We start from the raw sequence: 12,157 nt of genomic DNA, 5'->3' as shown, positions 1-12,157 counted from the left end.
CATTATTCATAAGGAGTCTCAACGGGCTGCACGGATCAGATTATCGCAAACTACACACTATTATTACACCATCCCCTGATATAAAGCCTACATTAGGGCAAGAAAAAACTCAAAAACCACTAATAAATACAAATATAAATAAATCCATATAGATATAAAATACATTAGCTATGCATTTATCAAAACATTAAGTCAGCACCAAGATATAGAAATATACAGCACGTGAATATGATTGGCCTTTAACACTACATTTCCCAGAATGCATCACTTCAAATCAAGGAAGCGGCCACGCACGCTATTAGCACACTGTCCACAGGTTTGCAGCAAGAGACAACTAAAATGGCACCAGCAAATAACACAAGTAGCATCATGACTACCCAAGAGAGTAGCAGAGAGTGGGTTTAATCTTACCAGTGGCGTCTTGCACATTCGGCCTTTGTGTGGCTGTGATTTTCCATTTGCCATACTTTTCCGTTTGTGTTTGGGCCCTCCAGGATGTGCTGACAGCGCATGGCAACCAATCACCAGTCACCTCGGTGAGTGAACCCTCCCACTTTATCAGCGGAGGCGTGTTCAGGAGAGTGATCAGACATGTAGTCTCTTGATAATCGCTTGCCGCGCACTGCTGAACGTTTTGTAATCGCTCGCTGTGATTGCCTTACTGATCCAAAATGGCCGACGACAGTACAATGGATTTCGTTCTACAGCTTGCTTTGAGCGAGTTGGCTGATATGAGCGACAGTTCGCATATTGACACAGTTAAGGTTATCCTAAACGCAGTGGAAGGGTCATACCTGTCTTGCATTGTTCACAAACATTACCAGGCAATGTAAGACGATATATTACATCGCCAACAGCACTCGTCAGGGTGAGATCCTCCATCTTCTGCACTGTCGACGCCATGTTGGAAATCAAAGTAAGCGGTCTTTCTCCCGTGATTACTCGGGCACGCGAGCGCTCAATAATCACTGGCCGTTCAGAAGCTAGCGATAGCTCGCGATAGCAATCACTCACTCTCCTGAACACGCCTCTGATGTGTGTTACAAAATCAACCGCGGCTTCTAACATCGTCCTATCACTAATCTACAGTGTCAGTGCCCGCAACAATTATAGAAATGCAATTTTAGCGTACATTAATTTAGTATTGTATATGATTGTCAGGCCACTGGGCTGCAGTTTGACGCAATTGATTTACTGCTTATACTAATGTCCATCCATCCATCCATTGTCTTCCGCTTATCCGAGGTCGGGTCGCGGGGGCAGCAGCGTTAAAAGGGAAGCCCAGACGTCCCTATCCCCAGCCACCTCCTCCAGCTCATCCGACGGGACCCCGAGGCGTTCCCAAGCCAGCCGAAAGACATAGTCTCTCCAACGTGTCCTGGGCCGCCCCCGGGGCCTCCTGCCGGTGGGACATGCCCGAGGGAGGCGTCCAGGAGGCATCCTTATTAGATGCCCGAGCCACCTCAACTGGCTCCTCTCAACGCGGAGGAGCAGTGGCTCTACACCGAGTCCCTCCCGGATGACTGAGCTTCTCACCTTATCTCTAAGGGAGAACCCAGCTACCCTGCGGAGGAAACTCATTTCGGCCACTTGTATCCGGGATCGAGTTCTTTCGGTCATGACCCAAAGTTCATGACCATAGGTGAGGGTAGGAACGTAGATCGACCGGTAGATCGAGAGCTTTGCCTTTCGGCTCAGCTCCCTCTTCACCACGACAGACCGGTACAGGGTCCGAATGACGGCAGACGCTGCACCGACCCGTCTGTCGATCTCCCGTTCCATCCTACCCTCACTCGTGAACAAGACCCCAAGATACTTGAACTCCTCCACTTGGGGCAAGACCTCCTCCCCGACCCGGAGGGAGCATACCACCCTTTTCCGACTGAGAACCATGGCCTCGGACTTGGAGGTGCTGATCCCCATCCCGGCCGCTTCACACTCGGCTACGAATCGCTCCAGCGAGAGCTGAAGATCACGGCTTGAGGAAGCCAACAGCACCACGTCATCTGCAAAAAGCAGTGACGCAATGCTGAGGCCCCCAAACCGGACTCCATCCCCGCCAAGGCTGCGCCTAGAAATTCTGTCCATAAAAGTTATGAACAGAATCGGTGACAAAGGGCAGCCCTGGCGGAGCCCAACCCTCACCGGGAACGAATCCGACTTACTGCCGGCAATGCGGACCAGACTCTGGCACCGGGCATACAGGGACCGCACAGCCCGGATAAGACTGTGCGGTACCCCATACTCCCGAAGCACCCCCCACAGGGCCTCCCGAGGAACACGGTCGAATGCCTTCTCCAAGTCCACAAAACACATGTAGACCGGACAGGCAAACTCCCATGCACCCTCAAAGACCCTGAAGAGTGTATAGAGCTGGTCCAGTGTTCCACGGCCAGGACGAAAACCACACTGTTCCTCCTGAATCCGAGATTCGACTTCCTGGCAGACCCTCCTCTCCAGTACCCCTGAATAGACCTTACCAGGGAGGCTGAGAAGTGTGATTCCCCTGTAGTTGGAACACACTCTCCGGTCCCCCTTCTTAAAGACGGGAACCACCACCCCAGTCTGCCAGTCCAGAGGCACTGTCCCCGATGTCCACGCGATGTTGCAGAGGCGCGTCAACCATGACACGCCCACAACATCCAGAGCCTTAATGAAGTCCGGGCGGATCTCATCGACCCCCGGGGCCCTGCCACCGAGGAGTTTTTTGACAACCTCGGTGACTTCAACCCCAGTGATACGAGAGCCCAACCCAGAGTCCTCAGGCTCTGCTTCCCCAGAGGAAGACGTGCCGGTGGGATTGAGGAGGTCTTCGAAGTACTCCGCCCACCGATTCACAACGTCCCGGGTCGAAGTCAGCAGCGCCCCATCGGCACTATACACAGTGTCGATGGCACACCGCTTCCCCCCCCTAAGACGTCGGATGGTGGACCAGAATTTCCTCGAAGCCGTTCGGAAGTCGGCTTCCATGGCCTCGCCAAACTCCTCCCATGCCCGAGTTTTTGCCTCGGCAACCGCCAAAGCCGCATTCCGCTTGGCCAGCCGATACCTGCCAGCTGCTTCCAGAATCCCACAGGACAGGAAGGCCCGATAAGACTCCTTCTTCAGCTTGACGGCATCCCTCACCGCCGGTGACCACCAACGGGTCTGAGGGTTGCCACCGCGGCAGGCACCGACTACCTTATGGCCACAGCTCCGATCAGCCGCCTCGACAATGGAGGCGCGGAACATGGTCCACTCGGACTCAATGTCCCCCGCCTCCCTCGGGACATGGGCGAAGTTCTGCCGGAGGTGCGAATTGAAACTTCTTCTGACAGGAGATTCTGCCAGCCGTTCCCAACAGACCCTCACAACACGCTTGGGTCTGCCGGGTCGGGCCGGCATCTTCCCCCACTATCGAAGCCAACTCACCACCATGGTCAAAATTGACACGTCAAAGGTGCCACTTACTCGAAATTTTTGGTCGAACACCGATTTGTCCGACTTGAGAGGCGTTCGAAAACCGAGGTTCCACTGTAGTTTTCAATAGACAACCATCATAAGAGACATTTGAGAGATTTTCCAAGATCCACAAAATACGTTCTACCATTACTGGAATGCAAACCCTCCTTTACCAGGAACAAAATAGCTGTCTGAGATTCTGTCAATCCTCGTTTCTGTCCACCAAAACATAAACTGCACGCGGACGTTATCCATTATCCCTGATGTCATATTACTGCAAGCGGAGGCCAGCAGAGAGAACTTCAGGCGGGCTTAATGGCTCTTTTTTGCCCTTAGTGTCTTCTTGCCTCAAATGAGTTGCACTCATGCAGCTGCGATCCAGTATTCCCACAATCCCCATCGACCATTACAGCTGGGGTTGGGAACATATGGCTTGTAAGCCATATATGATTCTTTTCATGAATGCATATAGCTCGTTGATAAAATGCTATGCAAAATTCTCCAAAGCGTTCCTATTCTGGAAAGCTCGATGTTGGATTTGGTGCGTTCATAGCCAAAGTTACTCTTTTAATCCGACGTTCAGCTTAATGTATAAAGGGCAGTTTTACTAACAGTTTTCAGTCAAGGTGTCACACCAACAGACCCTGTTTTGTCTGTACATCGCTACAGAATTCGCGTCAGGCAGAAATGCCCATCAGTAAGACTACCATCCTGTATTTTCCATTAATTTTTTGTTGTCTTTATATGGAAGCTTATTAAATCATGTATATTCACTGTTGAGACATTTTATGATAAAAACCCACAAAAACAAACCCTAATTAACCTCAAATGCTAGCAAAGCACACAGAAAAATTTGATTGAGTGAGTGCGAAGAGTGGGCGGAGCTATGTAACAGCACGCTCCCCTCTGCTCACACGCTCACCGCGCTGAATGGAAATACATCCATAAACTTTTTGTTTGCAGTTTTTTATAAAATGTTTACAAAAGAAGTCTGCTTGCACCTTCAAAGTAAAAATTAGCCTCAATTATCTTAAGTAACTGCGGAAGGGAGATGTTTAAAGTGGTTCTATTTGTTGATATGGAACACAGGCTCTGGCATTATTATTATTTCATAAATTTGATCAAATAATCTAACGTCACAAGGAGAAATAAAATGCACTGAAAAATTTGCTTCTGTCTGGAGAGCGTGTTTTTTGTTTTTTCAGAATTTTGCCTTAAAATATATGATGTATTTCCCTCTCAAAAAAAAAAAAATCCAAATATTTGGTTATTAGTGCTCTTTGTGTCAAAAAGGTTCCTGACCCCTAGTTTACAGTATTAAAATAAAAATATACACAAACTGCACATGATGTAATAACTCTTTGGCACTGAGTGCAGTGCTTTATTTGTGTTATGTGTATGGCACAGAATTTCAAACATTGCCTATTGCAGGGCTGGAGCTTTGTGTTGTACAGAGCCAGTGAAATACATTCATCTATCCATTATCTGCGCCGCTTATCCTCAGTAGGGTCGCGGGGGTGCTGGAGCCCGTCCCAACTATCTTCGGGCAGTGGGCAGGGGACACCCTGAACTGGTTGCCAGCCAGTTGCAGAGCCCACAGAGACAGACCACTCACTTGCTCATTCACACCTAGGGACAATTTGGACCGGCCAATTAACCTGACAAGCATGTTTTTGGAATGTGGGAGGAAACCGGAGTGCCTGGAGGAATCCCACACAAGCACGGGGAGAACATGCAAACTCTACACAGGAAGGTTCAATCATGACCTCAGAACTGTGCCACACACGCACTAACAGGGTTTGGTAGGGTTACTTTAACTGGATTACTTTCAATTACTTTTGGATTACTCAATACCAAATATGCTAATAAAAGACAAAAGAAACTAAATATGAATAAAAGTATGACTCACAACATGTGGTAAGCTTTCTCTCCTGGCTTTAATCTCTTTGATCTCCGGCAAAACTAACATAAAATGCGACAGAAACAAAATAAAAATAAATCCAAACAGCTTGCCAACATCATTTTTGCCGTTCCATGTATTCCGTTATAAATGAAATGATCTGCATTTGTATAGCGCTTTTCAAGGCAATGACTTCCCAAAGCGCTTTACAATGTGCTCCACATTTCCCAATAGCGGCCTTGCAGCCATGTAAGGCGCTAACCTGCTTATTGGGGGTATTAGGGGTTCAATGTCTTACCCAAGGACACTTCGACATGTAACACGGACGTTACATTACAGGCTTGGTGTAATACTCACCAAGCCTGCACAAAATTTAGTAATTTTATTCATATTTAGTTTCTTTTGTCTTTTATTAGCATATTTGGTATTGGAGTAATCCAAAAGTAATTGAAAGTAAATCCAGTTAAAGTAACCCTACCCAACCCTGCGCGCTAAACACTGCGCTGCCGTGCTGCCCGTCAGTGAAATACAGTGTAAAGCAATTAAAAATAATTGACACTTGTGTCAGTTTAATTTATTGCAGAATGCCCCCTCTGCAGTCAGCCTCTGGTTGAGTCTGCAGAGTTGCCGAAGAAAGCCATCATTAGGTCCGATTTCTCTTTTCTGTCTCACTGTAGCCAGAGCGCTGTGAACGTCCATGTTCTGGAAAAGCATCAAGTAGGCGATGACTAATGTGGGCGAGCGGCTGTAGCCCTCCCTGCAGTGCACGTAGACTCTACCTGGGGGCAACACAAGTACATCCAGTATTTATCTTCCCATCGTGCGCTGTTCTAATATATCAGGTGAAAGTAAACTCCAAAACCTGGGTAGAGTGATTAATTGAAGGTCTCTTAATAAGTATACGAGTGTTTGAATTTTTTTACTGGTGACACAACAAAACGATAAGATAGTCGAGAAAGATCCCCCCCATCTTTTCAATTCTGCTAAAAGAATGTTCCCATATGGGAATATTCCCAAAACGGAAGCAATCTGTAATAGAAATTTCCTGCTTGCATGCAATCCCCAAAAAGTTGAAAAATTGGTGGAATGCCTCTCAATAAAGCTGTTGTTCTTCTTTTGAGTTGTGCTGTATGCAGCCACGGCAAACATGTGACCCCTCCACTCCACCTCCCAGTAATGGCGGCCACTCAGTCCCTCTTTGCATAGAACTTCAAGAGTATGTCTTGATGCTGGTCTTCCTCAGAGATCCTGAGGTTTTTGCATTATCTCGGAAAATACCGATGAAATATGTATAGATTTGATGTAAAAAAAACAAAAACGTGATATTTACACAAGTGTTGCATGTTTGAGAATTTGGGATTACTTTTAAAAAAAGTAAGGAAAAATCTGGAAAATAACTCAAGAAGAAAAAACTTTAGACAACTGCTTTTTCTTGGTTAACTTGACTGTGCGGTCCGTGAAGGCACCGTGAGTCTTACTATGCCACCGGGTGTGTTGCATGGGAAAGGTATGAGATTTGTGAACAAGAAATCCTACTCTTTGGAGAGAATCATCTCCATCGAAAGCGACTTTCATTCTACGAGAAAAGTCATCACTATTTAATTGAAGTTGAGATATAATCATACTAATGTCTGTAACAGGCATCAGGGATGTACGGATCACGAGCCAGGTATGGCTCTTTTCATGATTACATCTGACTCGAAAATAAAATAAAGAATGTGGTAATAATCTCTGTATCTTTCCAATTTAAGAACTGTATAAGCAAAGCCGAAGCGACGTAGTCAATTCAATGTTCGGTCCGGAATTTACAGGGTTGGTAGGGTAACCCTAAAATAATCTGATACAGTTACTAATTACCTGCTAAAAAACATAATACGAATACCATAACGTTGCAGTAATATAACTTGATTACATTTGGATTACTCCAATCCCGAAAATGCTAATAAAAGACAAAATAAACTAAATCTAATTGAAATTACAAAATTTTTTTTCAAATTAAAATATCAATAGAGGAAACCAAGATCAGTTTGTTGTCGAACACAAAAGTGCTCACATTTTAACCGCATAGTATAGCGCAGAAGTCGGTAACCTTTTTGACTGAAAGAGCCATGAAAGCAAAATATTTTTATTTCATTTTGGGAAAGAGCCTCACCTTATATATATATATATATATATATATATATATATATATATATATATATATACCACAGCCATATCACCCTAGTGGGAGGTAGCTAGTCATTTCTGACTCTTTTTTGGGGAGATTGATTTAGAGGAGGGGATTCCCAGCCCCCTCGCTCAACCCAACTGAGGTGTTGGGAGTCATTAGGTGACCAAGGCCCCCAATTCCAACCCCTAATGCTGAACGCCAAGCAGGGAGGCAACGGGTACCAATGTTTAAGTCTTAGGTATGACTCAGCCGAGACTTGAACCACAACCTCCCAGTCTCGGGGCGGGCGCCATACCCCCAAGGCCACCGAGCTGACAAAGTTAGACAAAGTTCAACAAAACCGCTAAACCAGCTCTCTGTGCTTGATTGCTATTAAGATTTTCGAGAAGGGTTGTTCAAACCTCACATTGTGTTTGCTGTTAAAAACGTCATATTGAAATATAATATTGTGAATGTGCTTAATTGCTGTTGAGATTGTCATGATTGTTTTCTGTTATTAGTATCAATAAATTTGTTCAAACCAAAAAACCTTTAGACAAAAGCTCATTGTTCAACAAATTTTATTTCACTGTATGACATTTGGTGATTTTATAAACTTTATGAAATAAGAATATTGCCCAAACAAATATAAACAGATATACAACATTAAACTTGTCTCTCTCCCGCAATTACGTATGATCGTTGAGGCTCATCTTTTTCATAAATAATGGTTTCCAACAAGGTACAAGCAGTTCTTTTGTAAAACGTCACAAAATTATGCAAACGAGGATCCCGACGAATTTACCTTTGGCGCAGGGCAAGAGACAAGAGGGAGTGCTTGTCCTCTTTGCATGGCCCCACCCATCCCTAGCGTTCAACCAATCAAATTGCTCTGGGGGCTTCTCTGGTGTTATGGCGTATGTACAGTTTGTTATGTGGATTTTCATCAGAAAGCCTCTCAAAAATCAACATAGATTATTAATTGAGCTTCCATATAAAAAGATTCCTTAGAGATGTAGAGCCAAAAACTGTTTTTATTTAGACACTGACTATAAACTGTAGGTAAAAATGTGCCCTATATATATAGTACCACTCTGAGCCTGAGTGTTAGTTAGGCTTTGGTTGCATTACAATTGGCATGCACACTTAGATTATGAACAACATGGAGAAAGTTTGCATGAAACTAATTTGCTCTGCGAGCCATTTGAGACATAGGTTCCCGACCCTTGTTATCATGTATTGAGCAAATTTAAACCTTTCTCTTTCACACGGCGGAGAAGATTTGCCTTGTTTTAGTTATTTCAGGAGCACATCAAGGACCCCTGTAGTGTGCAACACAAAAATGCTTTTATATTAATTAGTAATCCTGCAAAGTAATCCTTATTCTTTAAAGTATACCTGTAATTTAATTGCGTCTTTTTTTCCGTAACCGTAATGGAATAGCCTGATTACGTAACGCAGTATTCCGAGCCTGGAAATATTTAGAGTAAAGTTTACAGTTTATAGTCACAATAAAACACCAACAGAGCTTGTATGTCTCGATGGAATCTTGTATATGGAAGCTTATTAAAACAATGTCTGTTCATTGATGATACTTTAAGAGGAAAATCCACCGAATAAACTGTCAACACCTGAAAACACCGGTCAAGCACCTACAGTAATTGGATTGGTTGAGCGCTAGTGGTGGGCGGTTTACTACTCATTACAGTTAAGATGATGAAATCATAAAATGTCAATTATTTAGTCGGGCGCAAGGTTTCTCTTGCACGTTTTTTTCTTTTTTGTTTGGTTTTGGGGTTTTTTGTCGTGGAGGATCTGCACAGCATGCACTTTTACTCAAATAACTACTTGGATAACTACTTTTTACCTCTACTTGAGTGATGATACTCTGAAGTAGCTTTACTTTTACTTGAGTAACACTTCGGCGCTTCACCTCAGAGCCGCACCAAAGTGCGTGCTTCAATGCCAAAGTGTGCACTGCGGTGCTGAACTTCGGGGCTGCACGTACATCGGCTGCAAAGCGCACACTTGATTTGAGCGACAGAACCCGATGTAAACCTGATGCTGCACCTCTGCACTGCCAGCCAGAGTGCACACTTTCGTGTTGAAGTGTGCGCTTTGGGTTTATTTTGGGCCCTGTCGCTTAAATCCAGTGAATCAATCAGGCTCAGGCTGGTTAGCGCTTTCATACCCGCGGGTCTAGTTGGGCTGGAATTTTTAGGCCCGATCTTACCTCTACTGCACATAGCCCACTCCCTTAAATACATTCGTGTCCTTCTTATTTGCAGATTTTTGTGACATTTTTGCAAAATAACTCATTTAAACTTGTTTGAAAACCATTATTTAAGACAAAAATGGCGTTCAAAATGAGCCTCTGGGTAACTGTGGGAGAAAGGCACATCTTAGGTGGTATATTTGTTGCCATAGGCTCTGGCATTATTGTCATTTCGTTCATTTCATCAAATCATGAAACGCCATACAGTGAAATGAATGAATAGAACTTTTATTTCGAACACGACAAAAACAAAACAACAAATCGAAAAAATTATAAATTAAAAAAATAAATCAAAATGTGCTGAATAATTCGATTTATTCTTTAATACGGGTTTGGCTATTGTGGTGATTTTTGACTTGAAATATCGGGTGTGACTCTTGGGAAAAATGTAAGGTTTCGCTTATTGAGTCAAAAGGGTTCCGTCACCCTGGTTTATCGAGTGAAAGGGCTAAAGATCAAAACCTACGTGTTCTTTACCGCTTCAACACTCACCTTTCCCATTTTTGTACCCAAGACCTTCTTCTATAAATCTAGCTGCGTCTTCAAAGTAAATGCTGAGGTCAAAGTGATCCGTGTCACTGGCTGCCACCCCATAGTAGGTGATCCCCGTCCCTTTGTAGAACTCTGCGTTGGTGTTTACATGCATCAAGGAGTTTCCCTCTGCTGCGTTAAGGATGTGGGTGATGCCCAGTTGCTTCAAAAGCGTCGTGTTTCTTGCCACTGACCTGAAATAAAGGAAAACGCTGTGACAAATGCATTCTTGCTCACACGGATATTCGAGAATCAAATCAGAACTAATCTTGTGTGACGGTGGGCTAACTGTTACGATTACGTCCGATTTCTATGTACCGTATTTACTGGAGTATATGGCCCATCAAAAAATAAAAAGCAAATTGCCCTGAGTAAGGGAGAGAAAAATAGAGAGGGATACAGAGAGAGAAAGCTATTGAGAAACAGAGAGAGTAGGAGGGACAAGGAGAAAGAGAAAGAGATAGAAAGTAGGGAGAGAAAGATTGACGAAGAAATATTGAGAGAATGATAGAGAACGAGAGACAAAGAGAGAGAGAGAGAGAGAGAGAGAGAAATACAGAAAGTTAGAGCAAGAGATAGACAGAGAGAAATATAAAAAGATATACCAAAAGTCAAGGAAGATGGTCAAGAGAATTAGAGACAAAGACAAGGAAATAAAGATATATATGCAGCACGGCAGCGCATTGGTTAGCGCGCGTGTGGCACAGTTCTGAGGTCATGGGTTCAAATCTAGCTACCAACTTTCCTGTGCGGAGTTTGCATGTTCACCCCGTGCTTGCGTGGGTTTCCTCCGGGCACTCCGGTTTCCTCCCACATTCCAAAAACATGCATGTCAGGTTAATTGGACGGTCAAAATTGTCCCTAGGTGTGAATGAGCGAGCGAATTGTCTGTCCCTGTGTGCCCTGCGACTGGCTGGCAACCAGTTCAGGGTGTCCCCTGCCCACTGCCCGGAGATGGCTGGGATGGGCTCCAGCACCCCCGCGACCCTACGGAGGATAAGCGGTGCAGATAATGGTTGGATGGATATACTGTACACACACACATATATATATATATATATATATATATATATATATATATATATAATTGTTTTCTTTTTTTTTAATAAAGATAAAGACAAGAATACAGACCGAGAGAAAGACAGAAAGTTAGAGAGAGAAAAAGTTAGGACGGCAAATGGATTGCTAAAGATAGAGAGAACGACAAAAATATAGAGAACGATAGAAACTTAGAGTGACAAAAAGCGAGAGAGAAAGAGCGAGAGTGAGAGAGAGAGGGAGCCGGTCAACTCTAGACGGGGAGCCGACTCTCGTTGTTCACTTCAAAGAGCCGGCTCACAGAGTATTTTCGTTCGCGAATGACTCGTCACTAGTTTTCGTAATTCTGTACGCGCAGTACAAATTTACCCAAGAAAATAGTCAGTGATCAAGTCGTTGGTCGTAACGGAGATCGCTTACTATATCGGTGTCAATTCTGAACTTTTAACGCTGTGTGACGCATCCATCAAATAGCAAAGAGAATGAACTCACTCATTGCCGACGTAGACGCGTGGATAAACCTCGTGGACGTGTTTCGTTGGCCAGCTGTAAAAGCCGCGTTCGTTTGTCAGCAAGTCGTTGAGTTGCTGCAGAGTCACTTCGAAAGTCGACATGTTTTTGTTTGCTTCCTTCACGTTATTGCGATGATGTGTTTATTTTAAGTCTGGTGCAAGTGGGCAACAGCCACCAGCTCGATAGAGCACTGGTTTCCAACTCGGTGCCCGCGGTAGCCTTGATTCCACCTTACAATACAACAGGGGCGAGTTTAGGTTCTAAACTTTGAAACGTGTCGGGCTGGTTAATTACAAATCATTTCACTTCA

The 12,157-nt window shown here is 44.3% G+C and overlaps 2 protein-coding genes across 2 annotated transcripts in view; one reads left to right on the top strand and one right to left on the bottom strand.

The window, feature by feature from the left end:
- The first annotated feature begins 303 nt into the window (after positions 1–303).
- LOC148375088 (uncharacterized) overlaps positions 304–12,157 on the top strand; it is a 47,736-nt gene continuing 35,882 nt past the window's right edge. The window contains exon 1 of the mRNA XM_088344584.1: positions 304–536. Within this exon, the coding sequence (XP_088200710.1) occupies positions 511–536 (26 nt within the window). The 5' untranslated portion in view covers positions 304–510. The remainder of the gene's footprint in view (positions 537–12,157) is intronic.
- Positions 4,849–12,050, bottom strand: LOC148375090 (dual specificity protein phosphatase 3-like). The gene is made up of 3 exons (XM_088344573.1): positions 11,827–12,050; positions 10,258–10,490; positions 4,849–6,120 (listed from the first exon to the last, which is right to left on the bottom strand). Exons 1-3 carry the CDS (start codon positions 11,946–11,948, stop codon positions 5,906–5,908), a joined length of 570 nt encoding a protein of 189 aa, XP_088200699.1. The 5' UTR covers positions 11,949–12,050; the 3' UTR covers positions 4,849–5,905.

The sequence above is a fragment of the Urocampus carinirostris genome, chromosome 1 (genome assembly GCF_059441175.1).
Source record: "Urocampus carinirostris isolate Australia breed hairy pipefish chromosome 1, RoL_Ucar_1.0, whole genome shotgun sequence".
NCBI classification, from domain to species: domain Eukaryota; kingdom Metazoa; phylum Chordata; class Actinopteri; order Syngnathiformes; family Syngnathidae; genus Urocampus; species Urocampus carinirostris.
Note: the sequence above shows the minus strand (reverse complement) of the source record. Positions and strands in the feature narration are given on the sequence as shown.